At 41.4% G+C, this 27,793-nt stretch overlaps 1 protein-coding gene and 1 long non-coding RNA gene across 8 annotated transcripts in view; one reads left to right on the forward strand and one right to left on the reverse strand.

Annotated features, from left to right (window-relative positions):
- The first annotated feature begins 212 nt into the window (after positions 1 to 212).
- LOC308480417 lies at positions 213 to 10,409 on the forward strand. The gene is made up of 4 exons (XR_013988094.1): positions 213 to 482; positions 6,410 to 6,482; positions 6,642 to 6,785; positions 8,413 to 10,409. It is a non-coding gene; the product is annotated as an uncharacterized lncRNA (long non-coding RNA).
- KANK4 (KN motif and ankyrin repeat domains 4) overlaps positions 10,254 to 27,793 on the reverse strand; it is a 64,805-nt gene continuing 47,265 nt past the window's right edge. For all 7 annotated transcript variants that reach the window (XM_081011742.1, XM_081011738.1, XM_081011740.1 and 4 more), the window contains 7 exons: positions 27,453 to 27,564; positions 24,202 to 24,426; positions 22,759 to 22,846; positions 21,288 to 21,507; positions 17,183 to 17,325; positions 16,058 to 16,258; positions 10,254 to 12,808 (listed from right to left, as the gene is read on the reverse strand). In XM_081011742.1, coding sequence (XP_080867868.1) covers positions 12,707 to 12,808; positions 16,058 to 16,258; positions 17,183 to 17,325; positions 21,288 to 21,507; positions 22,759 to 22,846; positions 24,202 to 24,426; positions 27,453 to 27,564 — 1,091 coding nt within the window. In that variant the 3' untranslated portion in view covers positions 10,254 to 12,706. The remainder of the gene's footprint in view (positions 12,809 to 16,057; positions 16,259 to 17,182; positions 17,326 to 21,287; positions 21,508 to 22,758; positions 22,847 to 24,201; positions 24,427 to 27,452; positions 27,565 to 27,793) is intronic.

A 27,793-nucleotide genomic window follows, 5' to 3' on the forward strand; every position in this document is an offset into this window, starting at 1 on the left:
GAAGATTAAGAACCCCTGGCCTACCTGGCAGCAAGTCCAACGTCCAAAGGTCCAGAAACACAGTCCAGGGTCAATCCAAGTAGCCAAGTCTGAAGCACAGCAGTCAGGATACAGCCCAGAGTTAAACCCAAAGCCCATAGAGGTCCAGGCTCATCCAAGCCAATGTCTAGCAACAGGGGCAGCAGAGCAAACACAGCACCTCAGCTCTGCTTCCCTCTTTGTATGCTGATTGCAGCATCTGTGTTTGATGAGGCTTGTGACCTTCACCTGTTCTGAGTCTACTCTAGCTGAGGAATCACATAGCGAGCCCCACCTGGCCAGCTAGGCTGCCCCAGCCTCCTAGAGAGTCTCTTCTGCTGCTCCCTACGCTTCAGAGCCTGCCTTGTTTGTGGAGACAGGGGTCCCTCTGACTCTGGTGATGGGTCTTGCTGCTCTGGTTCCTGTGCATTGACCTCCGTCCCCTCACAATCGTCTGTCACCCTGTGAGTACTTCCTTCCCAAACCATCTGGAATAGCTCAGTCAGTAGAGCATAAGACTCTTAATCTCAGGCTTGTGGGTTCAAATCCCATGTAGGGCAAAAGATTCCTGCATTGTAGGGCATTGGACTAGAGGATCCTCATGCTCCCTTCCAACTCTACAATTCTATGATTTTCCTATCCTCTGCTTGCCCTGGTGTGTCCCAGTCCTGGCTACACCCCTCCCCAAAAAAACAGCTACAGGGGATGGGATTTTGTTGTGAAAATTCTGGGTGGGTATTCACAACAGCACAATTCAGAAATGGCTAAGTGAATAGGTCCAAATGGTTTCAATGGGTCTCAGTCTCATCTGACTTTTTCTCAATTGTCCTCATAGAGTATATCAACCACCTTTGGTGGTGCAGAGTCTCTAAATTATATACATAATGCTTGGGAACAATAAACTCATAACTCCACAATGTGGTTAGGCTACTTCCGCAATAGTTATTGTTTTGCTCTGAATCAGTTTATTAATTAAAAGGGGGGACCCTTTGGAAATGTGTTTTAGTTGCATGATGTGTTGTCAAAGTGCATGTTCAGTTTTCACTTTCGAGGACTTCCCCTTCCCTCTTGCACGGTGGACAGCTTTATTCTTCTTCAACAATTTAGATGATGATGTCAGCTGCAGACTTAGATTTTTTAAAAACAAAATCCTGCTGACTAAATATATTTCTGCGCAGTAAGCCAATAAACATTGATTTCTGCAGATGGGAGAAGCCAAGAGATATTAAATGATAACATTTTGTTCGTGATTCTGTGATAGGACCTGGAGAGATTTATAATTATTACCTCTCCGTCTCACTATTATCTTATTTAAGACCCCAGTGTGTGGTGTGGTTGCCAGGCAGCATGCACCATCCTGAGATATTTTCATCATTGCTATTGACCTCTTTAGATCTTGAAAAACATTAATAACCTCCTTTTTTCTGGATGGCCTCATGATCTTGGCATGTACCCTGACTTTGGTATGCACCTTATATTGTATACATTCAGGTGCCGATTAGAGGCAGTCGTTGCTCCACTTTTTATTATAAGATGAGGCTTACTTCCACATGCAAGAAAATTATTTGATGTGTAAGTTCAGGAAGAGGACCTGAAGCACAGTGCCAGAGCAAAGTACTTGGTTTCTTGCCAAGGTTCAATCCTTGGTGGCGATGGCAGGATCTACCATTTTCGGTTCTTTCAGTTTCTCAATCTTAAATTCAGTTTTCCACATTTCTACTTCAGTTTCCAAAGCGTTTTGATTTAAAAAAAAAAATCCTCAGCATTTTAGTGCTAATTTCTCCTGTTAAACACATTTTTGTATGCAGTTTTGACTAATGTGCACATTTTTGCAAGCATCGTCTCCTAATGCATTGCATTTTTGTATGTTATTATCACTAATGTAAAAAAAACCAAAACCCCGCACATGCATCCCTAGTACAATATATGCATTCCTGTAAACACTGTTTGGCTGGGAAACTGCATCAGAAAATTTGGATAAGTACAAATTTCAAAGGTTGGCTGTACAAGTTTGACAGTTTTGGCTTTAAATGCAAACTGAATGGAATTATTCCCCCTTCGCTAGTATGTAGCTGAGCCACAGGACGGAAGACCTTGACGACCTGCTTAAAGGAAGTGGAGGCCTGGGGTGGGCAATCATTTTTTTCTCTTCTGTCAAGAGCCATGCGTCCTTGGTGGTAATCTATCAGAGACTGCCTGCTAGTGGTGGGTGGAGCCAGACCTGAAAGTGGGTGTGTCCTCCCCCCCCCCCCTCTGTACCCAGCAAAATGCCAAGGGAGGGTCACTCTTGCTGAGGGTCTGAACTGATTCTTTGTAGAGGATTTTTGAAATTAGCCCAAGTCATATGAAATTAGGCTGAGGGCCACAACATGCCTACCTCTAGTGTAGGCCTTGCTGTGATGGATGAACCTATGGTCTGCCTCAAGATAAGGGAGCTTTGTATGTCCATGTGATGTCATGTCACCTGGTCACTAAGCGCTTGATGTATGAATTGACTCCAGTTGAAGACACCGTGTTTGTGGTGATGTGATGGTGCACGGGACCTGCTTGCGGTAGTATAGCTTTAGGAGGTTCACACACAGACACATGCCATCTGCCACTTGATACGGAAAGTGGAAAGAAGCTCACTTTATAATCTAGAATATCTGTGTGTTTTCTGTCTGTCTGTGGATGCCAAGACTCTCATTTATGTGATATGGCCCTACAAAAGAACTGGTTAAATTGTGAACAGAAGTAGGAAAAAACCACCAGATGCTGTATCGTCCTATTCTATCAATGGGCCTTGACGCACAAAGCCACTGGCAAGGATTGCGGCTTGAGCATTGCAGTTGCTTAGGTGGTGCTAGAAAGTTGTTTCTCCTCCCCTGTCATTTTTGCTGTTATTTCCTGAGTGGAAAGAATGCTGTTGTTATGCTTTAAAATACACTGGGAAGAGAAGGGGCCAGTTTCTGTTGTTTATTTTTAAGTCAGAGGCCCTGCCATTCTTGCCTTTTCCGTGGAGTCTAAGTCTCAGGGAGACCGCACAGTAAGCCGTGGATTGGACGTTTGCATTCTTGGCATATCTTTGAGTTTATATCATGACAGCTTGCTGGAGGAGAGCTCTTCCATTTCAGTCTGCCCCCAACCACCCTGCCTGCTTTTAAGGAGGGCGTCTGGTGCTTCCACCCCCTAACCCCTTTCAGCAGAGCAGATAGGGGGACCTTCTGGACAATGTGGCTGAAATGTGTTCTGTTGATCTCAGGGCTGTTTCACATGAGACATTTTGTACTCAGTTTTAGGATATCCAAGAATGCATACATGTTGTGTCAGCTACGAAGTGTGCATGTATAAATGAAAGGTTTTCCTTTCAAAATATTGGCATGTGATAAGCTGCTTGTGGTGATTTTGAAGTGAAGTAGAGCAGCCCATAGCTATGACCTTGGCTGCATACACATCATACACCCCATCCTGCAAGAATACTGGGAAATGTAGTTTCCCCCTCCTCACTGAGTTACAGTTCCTATCACCCTTGACAAACTACTTCCCCCATTACAGTGGTACCTCGGGTTACAGACGCTTCAGGTTACAGACGCTTCAGGTTACAGACTCCGCTAACCTCGGGTTAATAATTTACCTCAGGATAAGAACAGAAATCGTGTGGTGGTGGCAGCGGAAGGCCCCATTAGCTAAAGTGGTACCTCAGGTTAAGAACAGTTTCAGGTTAAGAACGGACCTCCATAACGAATTAAGTTCTTAACCCGGGGTACCACTGTATTCTTTTGTGGGAGGGGCAGTAAATATGCTTTAAATTTATTGTGTACACTCATCCTTATCAAAATGGATGTTAATACATGTAACTTTCCTTCCTAAAAGGAAAAGAAATACGCAAGACAGTACACTATATCTCTGTGTAGGGTGTGCGTGCGTGTGTGTGTGTACAAACAACACACACACCATACAATTTTAAAGTCTAAGAAAAAACCATTTTAATTACCAGACCATTGCAGATGATGAGAGGTACATTTTATTATCTTCTTTCTGTGGTTTTTCCAATAAACACAGAATGAGGTTCCCATCCACAAAATGAGGTATTGACAGACTTTGGGTGAAGGAGCAGGGCTTTTTTTCAGCCGGAACTCAGTTCCGGCACCTCTCAGGTAGGTGCCATTGCCATTATAAGAGAACAAGGGAGCCATTCTTGGTGAGTTCCAGCACCTCTTTTTTCTAGAAAAATAGCACTGTGCAGGAGTACAAAGAGTATTTAGAAAAGCACCTTGAGTGAGGCATACATCCCCTCTCATGAAAGGAGACCAAGGAGCCCAGTTGCCACAAAATGCTGATTGGCTGTTGGAGGTAGAGGTGTGTGTGTGTGTGCTGGGGGAGAGATGCAAAATTACAATGGGGGGGGGGGAGAATGGAACAAAGTACTTGGGAAGTGGGCAAGTTCCAGTTAACAAGCCGTAACAGGAAGACTTCACAGTGCAACATTTTGTTGCAAGTACCACTTGTTTTGCAACCAGTACAGCGCCAGAGATCTGCACATAAACAGAACTGAATGTTCCTGTTACAGTACTTACTATACAGATGTGCATCTGAGTGGATATAATATATATCCATTGCTTTGAATGGAAGGCTCTGTCAGCATCCTGTTTAAATGTGCCTACCTACCAACCATCTACATTCTTGTGCAACTAGTCACCTATTTGTCTCTGTACATGGTTTTGTTATTGGATCAAGGTATTTGCTGTCTGTCACAGTTACGATTCTGTAACATTTAGATTTCATAGAAGGGTAGAATTCTGAGGGTCATCTGGTCCAATCTCAACTAAGAGCATCCATGACAGAGGGCCACCCAACCTCTGCTTAAAAACCTCCAAGGAAGGAGAGTCCACCACCTCCCAAGGGACTCTCTCCCACTATCAAACAGCTCTGTCAGAAAGTTCTTCCTAACATCTAGTTGAAGCCTCCTTTCTTGTAACTTGAATCCATTGGTTCGAATCCTACTCTCCGGAACAGGAGGAGACAAGCTTGGTCCATCTTTCATGTGACAGCCCTTTAGATATTTGTAGCATGGAACAGATGTATAAATTAATGTGTAATTGTGACAGTGTGACTATTATTAATCCACAGTACGTAATGTTGTTGTTGAGCCATTTGAACTGGTGAAGGCTATGTGGTGAGCAAGTCATCATAAAGATACATTTAAAACTGATAAATTACTTCTGCTCCTCACTGCACAGAGAAGTTAATCTACAGGACTGATGGGCCTATAAATAACCTTCAATGAGCTCCTTCCCATTCAGTGTCTAAATTGTTGTTGCCATATAGCACAGTATTAAACTATATTTCTTTAGCAATCAACAGCCTTCTTTCTGAACTTGCCAAACTTGAGTGTTTACACTGTCTTAAGACAATATCTGGGATTTTAGACAGTTCTTTTCAGTTCTTTTCAAAAATTAAATCAAACTAAGTAAACGATGTGTAGAAAAATACTTTAGGTTAGAACTTCTCTAGACAACAAAAGGCTAAATAGTATCTCTGGAGTGCAAATAAAAACTGCAAATGTAAGAGCAATATAAAGAATTCTAGCATCTCCAATTGACATCCGCAGAGTTCCCTTGTTCTCTTGGAATGGCACTGGCGCCCACCTGAGAGGTGCAGGAACTGAGTTCCTGTGAGTTCCCCCTGAAAAAGCCCTGGTTACAATATTAGGTTGTGCTACAATATTAGGCTTACATAATGCAAAATTGAAGGAGGTCATTCAGATGTTGTTAATCATCATATTATAGACTGTATAATTTTATATGGATGCAAATGCTATAATTCTATTTGCTGCCCACAGGCATTTCAGAGTATAAGAAGTAACCAGGATGGCAAGAAGTATATTTTAAATACTTTTACTAATTGCTTCCTGAAAATATCTGAAAACAAGCAAATGTTACATTTTTCACATGGGCACAACACGGAATTCACTTGTAGATTCAGGTTTTAGAACACTAAAGTAAAATTTGAAAGCTTGCATTAGATGTCCCTTAGCTTGTGAAATGCAAACATTAAGATATGATTTTAGAATTCTAGCACTTGAACAAGTACAGGCACATTCACAGAGGGGCCAGTAATGGATAACTTTTTCTATTGCAACATGAAGCTTGTTGTTTTTTACATTAAACATGTGTATAACCACAGGGTCTCGGTGAGAGACTAGGTTTTAATGCTTTTGTTTTCGGGAATCAGTCCTGTAGGTTTTTTAAAAATAGAATTGTGCCTGGTGGGTACATTTTAGGTACGTAGGCCTTCGCAGAATTAATATTTATTTAGAGATGGCAATCACACTATATTTAGCTATCATATATAGGGATGCAATCAGATGGATTCTTTATATTTAAATCTGAATTTATTTTTTTCCCTTTAGTGACTCCAGAGAAATTGCATCAGGAGTTCGCTATCAGTGGGTTTTGACAGAGGAATTTGGCTACTATTCACAAGTAAGGCATTTGTGGTTGGTGGACTGTAAACAGATTACCGTATATTCATTTGCAAGCAAGGAATTTATTTATCTGAATAAAGTGGACGATAGTGTATTCTGAATTGTCAGTCACTTTTACTAACAGCGAATTTGGCTTTCCTTTTTTTTACCATTCCAGGGAAAATGGACGACATTGCTAGAACTTGAACTTCCATTCCTTGAATGGAGCAAGGCTTTCCTGCTTCCTCTTTCTATCTGCAGTGACCTTGGGCTCCCTGAAAATCTGCTCTTGAGGGCTGGCAGGTGCATCTGGAACAGCATGGTAGGTTGCATAGGAGGGATTCAAAGCAGAGGGTGCAGGGAGATTACAAAAAACCTGGGGACCCATCCTTGCATGAACAAAAGCAACTTCCACTCATACATCTACATCAGTAGAATCGAGCCATTGGCAGCATTCATCCATCATAACCAGAACAAATAGATGTTGTTTTTCTATTTCCATGTTTCCTGTAAATAAGGGTGAACCAAAATGGACCAGTGAACTGAGTTTCTACCAGGATTTAACAGTCAGATATGCTGTGCAAATTCATAGACTCCTGATCAATCTGGAACCAGGTTGATATTGATGTTTCACTTTTGTGAAGTGAAGCCGCCATTGGTCCATCCAGCTGACTGGTGGCATCTGTCCAGGGTTTCCAGCAGGAGTGTCTCCTGGCCTTAGCTGGAGAGGGGAGGGATTGAATCTGGCACCTTCTGCTTTCAAAGCATGTGAGCTACCATTGAGCCGTGGCCTTTCCAAACGTGGCATTTTCAGTACTGTTTTGTTTTTACACAGCATACATTTTCATTTACCGTATTTTTCAGTCCATTGGATGCACCGGACCATAGGAGGGGGAGAACAGGGGAAAATTTTTTTTTCGTGTTCTCCCCCTCTAAAACAAGGTGCGTTCAAGGTACATTCACCAGAGCTTGTGGGGCTGGCGGTTGGGGGAAGCGCTCCTGAAGCCTTTGGAGCGCAGCGCCCCGCTGCCCTGCAGAGGTTTGCGCGCAGCCATCCCCAAGCTAGAACAGCGAGACGGAGCCCTCCATCTCGCTGTTCTGGCTTGGGAACAGCCTTGCTAGCTTCTGCAGGACAGCGGGGTGAAGGCACCCCGCTGCCCTGCAGAGGTTTGCGCGCAGCCGTCCCCAAGCTAGAGCAGCGAGACGGAGCGCTCCGCAGTGCTCCGTCTTCCTGTTCTGGCTTTGGGCTTAGCGGCGCAGCCTGCATTCGCTCTATAGGATGCACACACATTTCCCCTTAATTTTTGGAGGGGAAAATGTGCGTCCTATAGAACGAAAAATACGGTATCTGACGGCATTATATAGTTTTATGAATTGTAGGTTTTAACCAACAAAGTTCTGCTCAGAATGGATCCGTTAGTCATGCCCACTAATTTCAGTGGGTCTACTCAGAGTACAACTGAAGCTGGATAAAACCCTATGCCTTTAATCAGACTCCGAGTAGAACCATTCACAAATTTGCCATTTGTGAATTTGAGAGGATCTTCAATTCTCTCTCTCTCTCATTTATTCATTATGAAATGGAATATCACTTTAGCTGCCTCTCCATCTCATTTATTTTGCTTGACTGTGTTGGATCCTCATATGGTGTTTGTAGGCTATATCCAGCTTTGTGGGTCCCATATTTTGTGTGTGCCTTCTACAAGAAGCCCAGGCCCTTGCTATTGATAATGGAATGTGAGGTGGAATGACCTCCTGTTGCTTTAATGATTACAACAGACTTGTGTGTCTGTGTGTGTTTTTCCTGGAGGACAGTAATGAAAGGAATGCTCAGTTTGAGCCCTTAAAAAAAGGGCAAGGCATGAAGTCCTGTTTTCTTGAGGGTATCTGGGAGTTGTGCAACTGATGTCTTATGTGAAGAGTCAAATATTTTTGCCCCTGAGCAACAGAATCAACTGCAACTATTAGCTCCATACTTGGTGCTGAAGCAAGTATTTTTTGTGGGATCACTTCCGACTGAAGGTGTGGAGGAAAGTGAAGAAAGAAGAGGTAAATAAGGGGCAGGGTGGTGCAGATGGAAAAGTCCATTCAGTTGTCAAGAGCATTTTAATTTTCTTTCAAGTTCTTTGTAGAGATTGTGTGACTAATGGAAGCCCGTTTTATTTTTAATGAGGGCTGTTTAATAAGAGTCTTAATTTTTTTAAAGCATCTCTTCACTCTGCTTTGGTCACCATTATTTTACCTCAGAATGCACCGCATATAAGTTTATTTCGACAGCTCAGCTGGATTCTCAAATTGATTTTGTGCTTGTTTCAGCCCTACAGAGCTGGACCATTAATTGATTACCTCTCAAAGCCCGTGACTGCTTTTATCAAACCTGGCATTACTTAACCATTTTATAAAGTTTCCCATCAATGCAATCAGGACAGTCTTACACAGATTTAAACAGAGGCTCTGTCAACTTGTTATATGACTAATTTTAATAGTAATGTACAACAAAGTTCACACAAGTCTCATTCTATTTTTCCTGGAAGGTTACTATAAATGATAATGTCAGTTCATTTAAAGCATTGAAATCCGGACGCAAAACAGTTTTTAAAAACCCCAAATTACTTTCAAGTTTTATTGCAGATGGGAGCTCCTTTGTCGTGTGTGTGTGTGTGTGTGTGTGTGTGTGTGTGTGATCCACACTCAAACTGCTCAAATGTGATGTGTCTCACTTTGAAGCATCCCCTCTCCATCCCATTGGTGCTAAAAATAAATTTCTGCCTATTTTCTTACAGAAGCTGTGCCTTAACAGGTGCATGCATGCAGAATCGAACAAGTGTAGCTTTGTTGCATTTATGACTACCATGCCATGAGAGTTTATGTCATGACAGAGAAAAATAGAGACCCTATTGTGAAAGTATTCATTTTTAAAGGATCGGATAGAATTGCTAGGTACAGGTCAAATCCCAACATATGTAATACTGGTTGAGTTTGCAAGTAATGTCCTGCAATGAGAGTGAATGGTGGTAAGCCTTGGGGTTGCAAGTTTTCCCATCTCCCCTTTCACATGGCAGAGGAGCCGCCACTTACAGTTTTATCCTAACCATTGTTCGTTTGTGATGTTCAAACCTGGGAAACTATGATTTGTCAAATTTCAGATCTGTTAATAAGGCAACCTATACAGGTTATGGATTTGTCGAAAATATAGTTTGAAAACAAGCCACTCTCTGAAAGTATAGCTTGATTCCAAATTGCTTTCACTAAACATAGTATTAAAAGCCTTTGCAGTTCTCTGGGTCTGAACGTCACAGGGAACAATGTTTACTTTAAAATAAGAAGTAGCTCCTTTTCTGGTATGTGAGAGATGAAGGACAAGCACACAAAGCCGAGGTTGTGATTGCTAAAACACATGCACATAATGGGAAACCACAATTTCCCATTATATCTGGACCCAGCCACTGAGTACCATAAATGGCTTTGTTATAGGGCCAAATTACTCATGACGCAAGAGATCAATGATCAGGACCACCGCATTTTGTTTAATCATTCAAAACAGCTAATTTGATCAGGGAAATAGTGCTGAGGGAAGCTCCTCGGTGCTGCCTTTTTCTCTTCAGAGAAGCCCTAATGCTTTCTGCACTTGCTATGACCACAACATGAGATTTTCTTTAGCTTTGCCCTAAAGAAATGTGTGCATGCACTGAGAGCTCTGTGACTTTCTTCTTTGCAGAAAAGAACCCTATGCTTCATCCCACAGTTAACGTAACACACCTGATTTTCAAACGTAATGCAGCAAAGAAGACTATTTTACAGTTCCATTTATTTACTTAAAATGATAGGTCATTGAAAACATTGCTCATAGCAGAGACAGCCCAAATAGTTAAGCAAGAGTGATCTGGCATGCACGCACCCCAGTTTAACTAGTTTTCAACAAAACATTTGCAGGATAAATTTGAGGCAGAGAAGCTAAGCAGATGCATATTACAGCAAGTTAATGAGGATGAACTTTAAATTATTACTTTGACAAAGCTGCTGTTCAAAAGAGGCTGCTCCACTGGAAATGAGGAACTGGTTGCACCGTTTCTGGATTATGGAAGGTATTTTTGTTATTCATTGTGGTTGAGCAATGGGAATTTGAGCGAGATCTTCCTATGTGTGCATTATAGTGAGTTCTGGAAGGCTGCCAGAGCCCACAGAAGAACTCTGCCTACCCTGTGGGTGGAAGGTTACTCAATAAATGAAACAATATGGCAGATAAATTAGTACAACAGATTTCAATCTACCAAGTTTGGGATTTCCAGCATTTTAGCCTGATGAAACAGATGAGAACAGATGTTTGCCCAAAAGGCACCTTCCATATGAAGCCATAATCAGAAATAGCTCTACAGAACCTAATTATGAAAATATCTTAAACAATAATAATTCTCATGAGGAAGTTTATGATCAAGTCATTTTGTTCTACATACTTAGCTCGGTAAAAAAATGAAAAAGCACACTGTATCTTAATTGTGCCCAAACTTCCAGTGAGAAATATACTTCAAAGCTTTCTCTTGGCTGGTTAATTCAAATTCAATTAAAAAAACGTAAGAAAGCCATATATATGATAATTCCAAAGGGATAAAAAACAAGATGGTTGTGCTTTGTGAATATACAGGTAGTAATGTGTGTGTGTTTGGATCCAATACATTCAACTATTTCTGTAAATAATTAGCTATGACTTCTTGCATCAGAGCCATAGAAACCAAACACAACCAAGATATATATTGTACATAATCTAGCCAATCTATATTTGTAGCTGTATGCTGAGTAAATGTTGACTGCCGGTACTTATAGAAATCAATAGTAATAAATAGCACAGTACAACTTACAAGTTAACTGAGACATGCGTTAAGATAGCTGGTTACAAACAACACTCATTATCTAAAGTTACTCCAAAAAAGTATTGCTTTACTGCTGTGCTTGTAGACAAACTGGAAACATCATGTGCTTTAAGAGATATATGCTGGACTTTCATTTGAAAAGCAATATCTGTTTTCACAGCCCAACCCAAAGATGTGGTACCAATGCCAAATCAATGACTATCAACTATACTTATGTCTTAGTTTCCTTTCTTCTCAGTAATGTCTAGTTTTACCCTATATGTGATGCTGTCGTGCTGTGTATTCTTCTTCTTTGTCTCAGAACATCTGCTATCCACAGTGGTGGGCGACAAGGAGAAACAGATAGGGCGGTGATGCAAGGTCAAATATTGCATAAAATGAGACACTCCTGGAAAAGCATGGCGTAATGGCAACAGCACGGTTGGATCCAAAGTTCTGTCGATGAAGTTCTGCTCATGCAATGGGGATCTCTCGAGTCTCAACTCTCAAGTTCTGCTGTGGTTGGATCCAAGCCCCTTTGACAAACACATCCAAACTAAAGTCTCTTGTAATGACTGCTGAGGTACTAAGAACTGGTACTAATTTGTGCCCTTGTACTGGGATCAGGCCCAAACCATAGCCGTAGCCCAACAGCAACCATCAGTGCTACTGCACTCTTGATTTGTCCCTGATGTGATGCTCTGATGCAGCAGGGAGAAAGGCTGGTACTTTCCTACAGAGCAGTCAATGGGCTGTGCAGCAACAACAGGCTTAGAACAAAAATAAGTGAATCTGAGGAAGATTTACTGGGCAGGAAGGAAGACTTCCTAGTGTTACCTTATTCACAAGGTACAGAGAATATATTTGAAGTTAATACAAGCTGACACAGCATCAGGCTATCAATAAATTTAAAGTATCTCAGAATTGCTCCATATTACTTGTACCTTCACTGAACCTGGGCAGCTTTGGTGTGGTGGTGATGTCATACCTGAAAGCACATTATCCTTTATGCCCTTGGTCTTCGAAAATGTAGAACTATGCCCAGGGCCAACCTAGTTGCTTCCCTGTAGTTATTCAAGCTTTGAGAAACAAAAAAAGATAAGCTCAAAGCTGAAGAAGAGACAAGACAACTTGACTTGTGGAAGTAATTACTATTAAGAAAAGGCAATGAAATAATCTAACCATTATTTGTGCCACTGGTCAGAGGTTAAGGCTATAAAAGCAGGTTTAAGGGAGTGACTCATTCATTAGAAATGTATGCAAATAGCTGACATAGTTCTGCCTTTCCGTAAGTAGAGAAATCAGCAGTTATCAGCTATGATCATGGGCATATAAATTGGTTACAGAGCTGGGTAAAATAATGAGTCTTTTGTTATCGGTTTCCCATTCCATCACTTTATGTATTCAGAGGCCGACTGTGCTGTATGTGGCTCCGAAGGAACTCTGCAATTTCCGTGTGGGCAGATTTCAAAGCTATGGACAAAGCAGAATTACCAGCCTACATGAAGGAGAGAAAAAAAGGAGATTATTATTATGCCAGCACTCTACGTTTAGACTTAACGTATTTTTCTGTGTATTAGACGAAGCTTTTTGACTCAAAAATCATGTCAAAAAACTGGAGTTGTCTTATACATGGATAGTGGCATGGGGGAGGGTAAGCTGCGGGCTGCCAGTCATCTGGTTGGTGGGCGTGCAACTCCCCCCCCCCCCAATGCATCAGTGGGAAGTGCGTGTTTCCCGCAATGGCGTGGAGGGGAAGCTGCCAGCCATCTCCCCTCATTTTCTTTAAATTTAGTCCCCCAAAATAGGGGGCGTCTTACACATGGGGGTGTTTTATACACAGAAAAATACGGTAAGTCTAAAGCTGTACATACTGTTAAATAAAGAAGAAAAGAAACCACCACCCACATTTATAACAACAGAGCACCTTCTCCAAAGGAGCAAGCACATTATTTTTTTCTAAGCTATGCCTACACACTGCCCAGGCTTACGCCCAGAGAGGTCACTTTGGTGCTGCTAATGCAGCAAAAACAATGTGGAAAGCAGCAATTAAGATTTATTGCTCTCTGCAGCCACAGCAGGCGCTGTGATTCTCCAGTGGTTTGACTTCACCTCTAGAGGTGCACTCCATTGTCTCCTGAGACAGATGGATGCCAACAATGGCAGACTTTGACATAAAGACTCCCAGCCCATTGGGTGAAATTTCGTAGCTATTATGAATCAGCATCTTTCAATGGCAGCCTTCCGGATTAGGTATTTGAAGTATTGCAAACAATCACATTTCACTTTATTGACCCCACTTTTTGGCAGACAGAACACAAGGCAAGTCTCATTTTGCAGAAAACAAACAAAAACCAAATACGAAAAGTCCCGGGTCTTCTAACAGTACACAGCAGAGTGGATTGCTCATTAACAGAGCAGGTCCTTTATAATAGCATATTAGCACTAAATTTCATGTGGAATCAACACGATGTTGATGGTCTCCAGTTGCATCCGTGTACATGCAGTTAAAAGCTTATTGGAAGTCACAGCCCTGCCTCAAGAGTTGTTTGGCTTGGAAATTGTGCTTAAATACCAGGCTGTTTCACTGTGAGGCAAAGCTTGATGGGACACATCTGGATCCAATTAATTATAGCATTTTCTCTAGTTTCTGCCAGCATAAGTAAACCTTTCTTCCTGTGATATAAACTAAACAATGGAAAGAGATAAACTGCTGCAGATTTAGTCTACCTGGGGTACTTTTCATATGATTTGAATTCACGCCACATCAGATCAACTCAGGATAAATTACCTAGAGATCAGCTTGGTATGTTTTGACTGACACTTCCCTAAGAATCTATTAGTCGGATGAAGACGCTATGGCCAACTGGGCATGCTTGCTCAGTCGATGGAAACTGCAGTCAACATCTGCAGGGACATAGGTTCTCCACCCTGATCTAAACATTAAAAAGCCTAAATTCCTAGTTGGGTTTTATTAACATGGCAGGGCAGCCACCCCCAAAATACAGAAGGAAGTGAAAGCCAGACTGGTTCACATTGACCTAGACTTTGATTCAAATTCTTGCTAAGCCACAGAATTTCAGAGACAATGGATGTTCTGAAAGCCCTGTAGAAATACAGGAATAGAGAGCCTATCTGTTGCTGTTAGTATTTATCAAAAACTTCCTCAAATGACCAAAGTGTTCTTTTTAAGCCTACACTAATTTAAAGAAGTGGCTGTTAAGCAGTAGTAACAACAGGAGAACTGTGGCCATGTTGCAGAAGTGGAAGGGAGACCAGTACACACAAAATAAATCTTAAACCGGCCACTTCTTTTGTTGAAAGGGCATACAAGCCAACTGGGTCAGGGAGGTCAACCAAACCAACCTGCTGTATAACCGCAAGTTGGCCTGTGTAAATCATCCATAGGGCAAGCTGAAAACTAACGCAAATTGACTCTTCTCAAAACTGAGACCTCAGTGTTCAGTATTTATTGAATAGTGGGTAAAAGGAGAATAATTTGAAACTCCCCGCTTGAGTCTTGAAGAATCCAAAGAACCCCTAGAGCCATTTTAAGCCCATCTCACACCCCTTAGGTTGAAAATAATATGTTAATGCCATATTGCTACTCACATTAATTAAGATTGATCTAAAATTGCTCTATCCAGTTTGGATACAATTTGCTGTATCCTCAGCTCTGTGCCCAAGAGTTGTGACAAACAGAATACAGTGGTACCTCGGGTTAAGAACTTAATTCGTTCTGGAGGTCCGTTCTTAACCTGAAACCACCTTAGCTAATGGAGCCTCCCACTGCCGCCATGTGATTTCTGTTCTCATCCTGAAGCAAAGTTCTTAACCCGAGGTACTATTTCTGGGTTAGCGGAGTCTGTAACCTGAAGTGTCTGTAACCCAAGGTACCACTGTACACGTATCTTGGCTAAAAATAGGCCAATCGTTGACAGAGGTATTTTCTTTCACAGCCCTGCAAGGAAGCAGCAGCTAGCAACAGCTCATGAGGTTAGGTTTTAAGAGTGGGTGGCAAAAATTGGAATGCCATTGGCAAGGGTAGGAGGAAAGGTGGGCACAAGCTTATAAACCCCAAGAGATCCAGTCCCAATAGCAACTTAATTGGTTGACCTGTAGACAAGTGCACAGCTCGGCCAAGCATAATAAATGGTATCCTCCCTCAGTAAACCTCTGCCTGTGTGTGAGGCAGCAGCCGTTAACCTTTGCTCAGTTTATAAGGAAAATGAGACAGGAATCTCATTTGCCTTTTAAGGAGCAGTAAATTTCACCTTGAAATTTGCTTTCCCAGACTAGAGCATGCATCCCTGTACATCAGTCTTGTTGTATCATGAGTTTTGTAGTCAACTGTCACTACATACGTTGTTCTCAAGCACTTTTTGCTCACTGTTGTACTGCACCATGGGATCCGTATTCTTATAGAAACACATACAGTTGGCCTGTGCATGCACGCTACAGCTAAAAAAAAACTCATAATGATGTGACAGTGAGCAAAAGTTAGGTTAGGAACTACACTGTTTAACAAGGACCTTTGTACACATCCGAAAGTCAAGTCAAGAGCAGCTCTGTCAGAAGAAACCTGAATTTCTATAAGATTGCTAGCAATTTCAGAAAAAAACCCTCATTATTGGTTCCCAAATTTTATGTTAAAACCCGTTTGAGATAGTATTTAACAGGAAGCTTAGTTTTAACATGGTTTGAAATTGCGGGTCCTTATAATTTGGCAAGCATTTATTTCTCTCACCTTGTCAATCAATGCAGCATCACAACTTGGATGGGTCAAGAGAAGCTTCACAATTTCGATGTTACCATACTGAGAAGCAACCATCAGTGGTGACAAACCAGCATCATCCTGAAGGTTTACATCAGCGCCACATGACAACAAGGCTTTCACCATATCTTCTCTATCATGGCTCACCCCCAGAATCAAGGCAGTCTGGCCTCCCTAGAAAAAAATCAGAAGTGAAAAATCAGTGAAGAAAATCACCAACATTTGTAGCCCGTTCTTTAAGGAGGAAAATGGTGCAAGATGGCGAAGGATATAAGGAAGACATGAAAACATGGTGCACTCCGATTCTTTAGTGAATGTTGTACTCCCATCTCTTCATTCTCTCAAAGCTATTTTTTTTTTGTGTTGCCCAATCTCTGACAAAGCTTCAGAGTTGTGGCTGCCATTTTGTTGAATTATGGGAAGGAAAAAGATTAGGAAAAAAGCTCATAATCTCCCTGCTGATAAATATATGTAGCCACTCTAAGATAGCAATGTAAGATAAGCCGGTGAAATTTAGTTGGTCTGTAGATATGAGCAAAATAATTTAGCCAAGTCTGATACAGGAGACCCTGTTTACAGCACCAACCCTCTGAAGAAGATGTTGAGGGTAAGCAGAGGTCTGGAAATGAGGATTAGATGAATTCATGGAGGACAGGGATACCAATGGCTACTGAGATCTTATGATGAAGGACTGTGTGTAAATCAAATACATGCATGCTAGCCATGATGACTACGCTCGCCTCCACAATTGGAGGCAGCGATGCTTCTGATCAGATGCTGGAAACCACGGGAGGGGAACGTGCTGTTGTGCTTGAATCCTGCTTGCTGGTTTCCCACAGACAAATGTTCAACCACCGTGAGATGAGGCTGCTGGACTGCATCAGCCACTGGTCTGATCCATCAGGCTCTTCTTATGTTCTTATGTACTATTACAAATATTGTGGCATCTTGATCATGTAAGCAAAGACTGACATTTCAGCACGATAGCATTAAAGTAACGTTTTATGAGTCCAGATACCCATGACCACTTTTTTAATATAAAAAAGCCTTTTGGTGTCTGTAACTCAAAACAAAATGTAGTGACACATTTCAGCATACCTGACTTGCCCGTATATTAACATTGCCTTCTTTCAAGAGCTTTGTGACCACGTCCATTTCTTCATCGGTTTCTGCTGATGCAAGTGGTGTGATCATTACTGCTGTATACCCAGCTTTGTTTTGATGGTCCACATCACAGACACCTAAACAAGAGGCAACATTTTTCATCTATCTATATGTACCAGGAGTCAAAGAAGCACAAGACACGTGAAGCAATATTCTTATTTAATTTACTTGTATCTCAGAAATCAGCCTTCACCAATGCTTAATCCTCCAGATTACAATTAGCTCCACAATGAATGGAAATTAGCTGGCTAGGGCTGATGAGAGCTGTCCTCCAAAACATTTGGAGGACGCCGGGCTGGCAAAAGGTTGCCATAGACAGTACCTTACAGTGCAATCCTATATGTGTCTACTTAGAAGTATGCCCCGTTGTTTTCACTGGTATTTACTCCCATGTAAATGCATACAGGATTGCAGCCTTAAACACATAAATATTTATCATGTATCTGTTTTTTTAAAAGACAATCAGCAACAGATGGTACAGATAACTGCGAAGATCAAGAATTTGATTCATGTTCCTTAGGCTTTAACACACTGAATTTTAAATTCAGAGGGATGTATTTTCCAGAACTAAGCAAGCTTCCTGTTAGGGCAAAGACTCTGGAAACAAAACATGGAGAAGTTACGGCGACAGAAGGGAACACACTCCTTGCATTTTCTAGAGCTTCTCAGAATATAGTCAGGACCATGCATGCCTTCTGTAAGCACGACCCCGTTTGCACAATTTGTTATGCTGGAATAATGATCATTCCACTCACTTCAGCTTTTGACTTGTTTGGACAGTTTAAAGGAAAAGACTCAAAAGCTCAAATGGGATAAACGGCAAAATCAGGGGCTCAATTCAGCTCATTGTCACACCAGAACAAGGTCCATTCTACATTCACTGACAACACTGGCGGGGGGGGGCAAGGTCATTGGGCCCCCTCATGAAGCAATTTCACCGATACTTTACTGATACTGCATCAGAAAAAATCCCTACGCCAGTCTCGGAAGGTGCAAATTGGTCCTAACAACACTTTCCTCTCATCCCTAGAGAAATTTGGTGGCCTGTATATGACCCAAGACAGTTTATAAGGGGATAGGCGTGAAATACTTTGGTTAGGGAGAATGATATTTTATTTAATATGCCTTGTACTAAATATGTACACTATGTGTTGGATTTGCTAGAAAGGCATATGGGAACAGGAGCTGGCTACCTTACTTGGGAGAAAAAGGGAAATACACATTGATTAGCCCTAGCCACAGATTGCTCACGCGGAGGGCATTAGCACGATTACTTGGAGTGGGGTTGTGCCCTTCACGCTGCCATTGATGTTGCTTCCTCTTCCTCAAATAGCCATGTGCGTCACCCACACTTGTCTGAAGAGAAACCACAGTGTTCAAGTTCTTGCTCATGTGTGGGGCCTCATGCAGAGGCCCTACACACACGTAGGGCAAAGCATGGTTGCTTCTGGAAGAATTCCTCAGGGCAGGGCTAAAAGCATTCCCCGCCCCTGCTTCCATGGGTGATGCCCAGCAGGCAAGTATAATGCATGAATAAGGCTATTGTGTCTGGCTTATTGTGAGAGTTTTCCTCATAGTCCTTGGCATCAGACCTTGGCTGTCTTAACTTCAAAGGAAGATGTAGGTATGCAAAAGGAAATAGGTGACTAAAGGATGGGAAAGAAACTGGAAGAAAGAAGTTCAGTGGTAGAGCACATACTTCGCATGTATAAAGTCCCAGGTTCAGTGTCTTCTCCAAACAAAAGATCTGAAGCAGCAGGGTTGGCAAAGACCTCTGTTTGGAGAGTTGCGCCCAGGCAGAGCAGACAGTACCAAGGTTTTTCTTAAGGTTTGCATCATTGCTAGAACTCCAAGGCATGCTATTATTTTCCTTCTTTCATAGACTTGAAATGAGTTAGTATTTAAAACTCAGTGTGTAGCTTTGAATATAATTGCCCGGGGGCATCTACCAAGAGAACAAAACAACCTTGTTTCAATATTCTGGGGTGGCTTGGAAGTCTTAGTGCAACAATTGATTTATAGACACATATGATAATATGCCATTCTTCTAACATTTTACAGGTTGTCATGCCAACCAGGAAATCAAAGAGCTTCTTTCTTCTTGCTGGAAAATACATGCATGTTTACTGGATAAAAATCTTGTAGGACATTTTACTCTTTCACATCTGACCTGACAGGCCAACCGTTTAGAATGCAGTTTTTATTGCTGAACTCTAGCTTCCCATTTCAGTTTATAAGTAGCAATCCTCGATTATGAAGTACAGTCATGCCTACTGTGACTGTTACAGCATAGAATATTTCACAGTTTCCCCCCGAATTTGGGGTGAGGGGATGTGTAGAAGAGCCTGCATTGAAGGGCCTAACTCTGGTATGCTCTTGCGCCTTAGAGGTCTGCAATTTTCTACCACAATTTTTGGGTTTCAGGTGTCAACTGAAAACACTTTTGTAACTCTTTTGCAATCTGATGAATAGAAGATTACTTCCTTAGCAGCAATGCATGTATCTGTGTTTGAATTACTTGATACAGTAGGTGGTGTTGTTTTTAGTTTGTACACGTTTTTAGCTATGTTTGGATGCATTTTGCGTAATTTTTTTTAAATGTACATCACCCCGAGTTCTTTTTCAGGAAGGTTGCATCTATAAGTATCCTAAATAAATAAACAGAAGTCAGCCATATCTATATTTAAGGGCTGATTGACCCTTTATATAGTAAATATACCTACCGCATACATAATTTAGACCTAACTGCGTAAATGGAGGGACGCGGGTGGCGCTGTGGGTTAAACCACAGAGCATAGGACTTGCCGATCAGAAGGTCGGCGGTTCGAATCCTCATGATGGGGTGAGCTCCCGTTGCTCGGTCCCTGCTCCTGCAAACCTAGCAGTTTGAAAGCACGCCAGTGCAAGTAGATAAATAGGTACCGCTTAGGCGGGAAGGTAAATGGCCTTTCCGTGCGCTGCTCTGGTTCGCCATAAGCGGCTTAGTCACGCTGGCCACATGACCCAGAAGCTGTACGCCGGCTCCCTCAGCCAATAAAGCGAGATGAGCGCCGCAACCCCAGAGCCGGCCATGACTGGACCTAATGGACAGGGGTCCCTTTACCTTTACGTAAATGGAAATACAACGCATATCAGCATAGTGTGACCTGTGTGCCTGCTCAGTGTGCTATCTAGGGGCTAACTGTTGACGGGCAATTTCAAGGCCCCTGTTATCCCTTCATCTAACACTCTTTATCTTTCAACCCAATTTGGGTTGAACAGGCCTTCAAACAGAGGACTCCTTCAAGAATGCTTCCAAGCTTATGCCGGCCATTAAGAAGTTATCCTTCTGTAATCACCAAATTCTGATTTTACATTTTTACATGGTTTTATATATGATCGTTGTCAATCATTATGATATTTTTAAAGGAATAATGGTATATAAATATTTTTATACACCAAAGGAAAATAAGCAGAGAGCAGTAAATCAGGACACAATGCCAGCTCCCCCTTTGCTGCAGATTGTGGACAAGATCAAAGCATAATGCAGGAAAGCCAGAGAGAAGATTACCGCAATTAAAGGAAAAGAAAAAAAGTACAGTGGTGCCTCGCAAGATGAAATTAATTCGTTCCGCAAGTTTTTTCGTCTTGTGGTTTTTTTCGTCTTGCGAAGCACGGTGTCGGAAAAGTTTTGGAAAAGCTTCAAAAATCACCAAAGTCTTCAAAAACCTCAAAAAAGGCTACCACACCGCGTTCTATGAGTTGCTCCTCGAAGTCAAGTCGCAACTGTATTAATGGTTTTAAGAAAAAGGAAACAAACTTGCAAGACGTTTCCGTCTTGTGAAGCAAGCCCATAGGGAAAATCGTCTTGCGAAGCAACTCAAAAAACCCTTTCATTTTGCGAGTTTTCCGTCTTGCGAGGCATTCGTCTTGCGAGGTACCACTGTAGCCAGTTGGGCCCTAAGAACTCAGATTGAAAAAGCAGTTTCAGGGAGAGTGTTGAAAGCAGAACAAATGGACATAATTTTCAGCTCCGAAAAAGCAATTAAGGGATTCTTACCTGTCTCTAAAAGAAGCTTCACAATCCGAAAGTTGGAATGAGAAACACTGTAATGAAGTGCTGTGTTGCCGTTCCCATCAGCCAAGTTCACAATTATATTCTCTAACTGTGGATGAATTGCCTCAACCTCTTGGAGGTAAGCTGCCACAATTTCAGGGCTGGAGGATTTCCTGCTTGAGATTCGGAACCACTCCTGGCAGATGGTGCTTAAAACGTGCCTCTAAAAAAAGAGACCGACAGCTGATTTAGTCCAACAATGAGGGTATTCCAAACTCTTTAACAACGTTTTTGTGCTTGAAACTCACAGCCAAACTATTAGTGCCTCCCATTCACCTCTGGGGACCAAGAAAGTCCTCAGATTTCAGTCCATATAGTAACTTACTGCTCTATGTACAAACTTCCTCCATGGAACAGCACTGTGAGATGCCAAGATGAGATGATAGCTCTTACCAGAGCAGCTCTGCTAAAACTGATGGGAGAGTTCAACAACATCTGGATGGCTGCACGCTCCCCAGCCTTGTTGAATCTTAATTCTATTATAGTTTAATGTGCTGTTCCTCTGCTTGGGCAGGCTACAAAAAGCAATCTATAACTGAGACATAATAAATAAATCTACGCATATTTAAACTTGCCTTGTAATGAAATCCTGCTATGGTAGCAGACCAGCCCAACATCTTTTCAGTAACTGGACTGATTTGAGTTTTGAGAGATGCAGTGTTGTGGCCAAGTGTAGACCCATTGAAATTCATGAACTTAAGTAGTCATATCCATTAATATAAATGGGCTTACTCTGAGAATAGCTAATGTTGAATACAACCCAGTTAGTAACACTGGATACAATCTAGCAAAGAGTATTAATACACAATGCTGTACACTCCGAATGAATGGGAGCCAACCATGTAGTACAGAGAGGAATAAAATCTAGAAGCCCACATGTTCAGTCTCAGTCTCCTCAGATGCCCACAGATGTAACCTCCCCCCCCCCCAAGTTCTATCCTGACATCTGCTTTGTGATGATAAATGCAATGGGTTTAAGATGTGAAAAGGTTTTATTATGGTTGATTGCTGCAAATGAATAAACTATATAAAACAAACTTTATTTGGGGAAATGTGTCTTTTACTTCCCTACACCATTTATCAAAACTAGCATTTCATTAATTTAGATTTTGAAAATAGGGAAATCGAAGTTAACCATAACACATCAGTGAAAAGCTGGCGCTAGTATGCCAGGGACAGCTCAGTCAGTAGAGCATGAGACCTTTAATCTTAGGGTTGTGGGTCTCAGCCCCACATTAGGCAAAAGATTCCTGCATTGCAGGGGAATGGACCAGATGACCCTCATGATCCCCTCCAACTTTACAATTCTATTATTCTCTGAGTCCACCATTAACCAAAAATAATAACTGAGAAGGTTCTTAAATTAAGCTGAAACAGAGAGGTGCTCAAAATACAACATGAAAAATATTAGTACCAGTAATTTGTCCTTCGTGGTTCTTATTTCTGGCAGGTGTTTGCTCAAGATCTGGCATCCTTTCAGAAAATCTGTAGAGGGTTTAAATCTGAAAACGAAAAACATCTTTGTGGATTCACTGTAAAAAAAAAAAGTGCAGAAAACACAGCTTCTTCTCTTTTTAAAGAATAAGATCAGGCAAAATAAATGAATACTAGTAGGGGGGAAGGCCCTTATAGCAAAACTGCTCCTCTGCCCCCTACTACTATTCAATAACTCTTTTTTTTATATGGAACTATATAATTGAAAGGTTCAATGCAGGACATAAAGCACAGGGGGTGTTGTGAGAATAAAATGAGGAGGGGGAGAGTTCCTTGAAGGAAAGGTGGGATATAAATGTAATAAATACAGGTTACTTGAGAAACTACCCTGTTTGTTATACAGTGGTACCTCGGGTTACATACGCTTCAGGTTATATACGCTTCAGGTTACAGACTCCGCTAACCCAGAAATAGTGCTTCAGGTTTAGTACTTTGCTTCAGGATGAGACCAGAAATTGTGCTCCGGCGGCGCGGCAGCAGCAGGAGGCCCCATTAGCTAAAGTGGTGCTTCAGGTTAAGAACTGTTTCAGGTTAAGTACAGACCTCCAGAACGAATTAAGTACTTAACCCGAGGTACCACTGTATACCCAAAAGGCTACTGTGTTTTGCATTAGTGTTTCACTTTCAAGTCTCCAAACTACCAGAAACACTCAGAGCAGGGCCTCCCGCATGCCTGCCCATTGTGTTCAACTGTGTCCCTGTTGACATACATCAGGGATCCATTATTTGTACTTTCTGGAAACAATTGATGGCATTTTTGTTTCAACAAGCTCTTGCAGCTCTCTTAGGTGTACACCTTGTGTTGCTTTTAAACCTATCCTTTGTAGTGGTTGTTTCAGTTTTAAAATTTATTTTTAGCTGGGCTTTTTTGTTTGTTATGTTTGTAAATCACTTTGAAAAACAAGCAGAAAATGATTCATAAATGAATAATCATAATAATACCTTGTCTTCAGTGTTAATTCAAATGCCTTATAGGTCATAACAACTTGGATTTTATTAATGTTTCTCTCAAATACATTATTACACCTGCTGAAAGCAGAATGGAACAGAAACTACTACTGATTGTCTGCAGGAATTGTACATGTTCACATAACGTTCCAGCAGCTTTGCTGAAACACCAGCTGCATCAGGCACCTCTTACCCCTAAACTGTGCCAGCTGGTTATTACAAAAGCAACTGTTTAGGAATTGGGACCTGAGTTTGATTTTCCCTCTTCCCTCCCTGTTCGTGTGTGTGTGTGTTTTATTTAGATTTTAAGCTTGCAGGCAGGGGTTGTTAATTGATTCCATGTAAGCCACTCTGGGAGCTTTTAAAGCTAAAAAATGGAGTACAAATGCTCTAAATAAAAAACAAGAACCATTACCTGTCTGCCTTGTGCTGTGTGCTTGGTCGTGTGGTTCCCTCTTGCTCTTCTGGGTCTTCTTTCCTTGCGTAATGGGCAGTTCCAGAAGTTCTTTGTTCACTTTCATTGCCATCTTCACCCCATCTATGCTCATCATTGCCACACTTTCTCTCAGTCTCACTATCTGAATTCCCTTCTGAGGAGCTTTCTTCACAACTGGAATCTTCACTGGATGTGGTTTCGTAACTGGGTGAGGACAGCAGGCATTATTCAGCGTTCCTTCTGTCCAAGAACCATAGAGCTATAAGCAAAATTGGTGGGCCCTAGGCCCAAAACCCTCTTAAATTTGAAATCCCAGGCTGTGCAAGCCATGGATATTTTTTTTTATTCACTGGGACATAAGTAATCTCAGAAGCATGCAAGTTTTTGCTAATTCGAAAGGAACTGGCCTCTTGTAGGAGTGGTGGTTTCAATAACAGTATTATTGCTTGCTTTCTAACTACCATGACGTGGCTCATTCATAATACTTTTATGGCTCTGTGCCATAAATGTGAGATTGAGGTGAGGTGACATTGCATAATTTCCAGAATGGGGATTATAGGCACTGATGCCAAGGGAAGAACCTGGCAAACAATTCTACATGACAACTATGCACATGTCATTGACATCTTTCTCACTGCAAGACTAATATTTAGAACCAATACCAAAGCAATATTGGTGTCTTAACAACTCTTAGCTTTCTGATTTATGTCCCCAACTATGGCACACATGTTTAATGCTTCCATTACAATTAGGAGCATATATGTGAATTCTACTTTACATTGTTTTAGAAAGCATTGTCCCTAATTCAGGGAATGATCCACAAACTTGAGCTCTACTGAGAGCTCCCCAACCTTTTCACCCTCTGCTAAGCTCCAACACATTTGAAGTCCAGCTTCCACATCGCCCAGCAGCTGTGAAATAACAGTTAAAGCAGCCACAACAGCTCCTGGACAGAACTGGAAGCAGATAGCCACTGGATATATTTAGTGTTGTTCACATTTTTATGCAAAAACATGTCATTTTCACCTCTATAAACAATACAGTACACAAATCAAAATGCAGCTATCCACCCAGTTTGTGCTTCTTTGAATTTTGCTATTCAGTTCTCCAACTATATGTGTACAAAAATGCATATATTTGGGAAAGCACATGGAAATACTTATATTACTGAAAATAGCACACCAAAAATGCATTATATTACGGGAAATTGTATACCAAAATGTGTATATTGGGAGAAATACACAATAAAATGCTGGTTTACTATTGTTTTTAATTGCACACTAATGCAGAAATGTGGAGTACTGTCCCTTAAGGCTGGAAAAATGAGAAACTGAAAGAAATCAAAATTAAAGATTCATTCATCTCTATCTGTACCTGGCTGGTGAGACTGTTATAAGTGGCCAAAGGTTGTGTTGGAGATGGTTGCATGGCTATTATGTCAAAAAACAAGCCACTGGGTTTGCTAAGGTTCAGCTAGGTATTCTGTTAGTACTATAGATTGGGGGCCATCCCCTTAATGATGAATTACATTGCTTTCTCATTTTATTCAAATACATTTTATCTTATCTGGAACTTAAAACATTTTACTAGCATTTGTGCATTTTCAAAGTAAAATGATAAAGTAACCACCTCTATATCAAAGCACTTAGAAGCCAATGGTGACTGTTTGCTAAATCACTTCTAAGGGTTGTCCCTTTAAAACTACTACTTTATCAGATGCTTAGGGAAGAAAATGTGTTAGCCCTCACTCTCAAGATTTTGACCTGAGATGGCGAGGATAGACTATGAAATATACAGGGCCCAGACACCAAACAAGTATTGTGATGTTTGCAGTGAAGTTTGGGCAGGTACAGATGTCCATGTGCATGTGGACTGATAGCAACATGTAGACATGCTAATAATCTGTTTTAATGATTTGTGATATATTTTGCATTTTATGAATGTCGTATCATTGATATTGAGCTGTTCACTTTTTTTAAAAAAAGATGGTAGTATAGAAGTTTTTGCAAATAAATTAATGTATTTAAACACATGGCCACAAACGACCTTTGATTCCAATATTCCACCTTTCAAGGAAGTTGCAAGCGATTGCAGCATTAATCTACAGCTACAAATGTCCAGCTTCCTACATGGTTTCTGTCGTGTCTCTGTGAGTTTACAAGCAACTACTACACAGCAAACAGCCAGTCCACTTGGATTTGGAACTTGGTGAGGAGAGATGCGCTAGGCAAATGGCAGAGGATCTGGTTTACAGGGGAAGGTGGGCAAAGTTGATGAAACTTTCTTAAAACCAACTTGCCTTCTGCACTGGAAGCCAAGAGCTGTAGAGTTGCCTATGTATCTGGAAGCTTAAATTAGCACAGTGCCTTTACATCACAGCCAACCATGGCAGTAGTTATTTAAGATTGTGTGGTAAACAACATTCTAGTAATGGGAAGCTGCAGTCTTCTGAATAAAAGGTTCGCTGGCATTTTTTTTTCTTAAGTCTATTTGTCAAAGAGAGTGAAAAAATATCTGAGTTCAGATTGTTTTGTTCTTTCTACAGAAATCGAGAGAACTGCAAATTGCAAGCTAGTTCCAATGATTTCCTGGCTTTTGGTGTCACTGCTTACCGTATGTCTGTTTCCTAGCCTACTCACTCAGTGCTAAGGTTACCATTCCTTTTGTGAAGTTTGCGGTGATTTTCAGCTTTCATTTATATTAGCGTAGTACTTTTCAATACTTCGGCTAACGACCTACGTCATGGGTAGGCAAACTAAGGCCTGGGGGCTGGATGCGGCCCAATCGCCTTCTCAATCCGGCCTGCGGATGGTCTGGGAATCAGAAATGTTTTAAGAGTAGAATGTGTCCTTTTATTTAAAATGCATCTCTGGGTTATTGGTGGGGCCTGCCTGGTATTTTTACATGAGTAGAATGTGTCCTTTTATTTAAAATGCATCTCTGGGTTATCTGTGGGGCATAGGAATTCGTTCATATTTTTTTTTTCCAAAATATAGTCCGGGCCCCCACATGGTCTGAGGGACAGTGGACCGGCCCCCTGCTGAAAAAGTTTGCTCACCCCTGATACGTCCCAATGCTTCCTCCAGCCTTTTGCAGCAATCTTGCCAACATCAGAATGGAGAAGGAATGAAGTGAGTCTGTGTTTAATACATCAATCTTTTCTTTTGGCATACATTAAAAAGTAGCATTATAAATGACAAGGCAGTTTTGCTTCTTCCATTGATGCTTACCCACCATTTACCCCAACAAACTGAAGGTTCTTTTTGGTGCCGTTACCTCCTGCATGGAAACCAGTGTCCTTCTTTTTCATTATAGATTTAAGGCTTGTGCTTGGAGAAATTTCTAATACAAATATTGAAAACACAGAACATCAGAAATGTTGTAACAGAGTTGTCTTACTTAACTATATCACATACCTTTAACAAACTGAACATGGTAAATAAGTCCCCCTATCTATTGAAAGGCTGATCTCAACACCTCTCAACTCCTACACCAGTGGCTACACACACACACACACACACACACACACACACACATATACACTGCTTGATTGTAAAAACAAAAACTCAAA

Source organism: Podarcis pityusensis (genome assembly GCF_964106645.2).
Source record: "Podarcis pityusensis genome assembly, chromosome: 6".
Lineage (NCBI taxonomy): Eukaryota > Metazoa > Chordata > Lepidosauria > Squamata > Lacertidae > Podarcis > Podarcis pityusensis.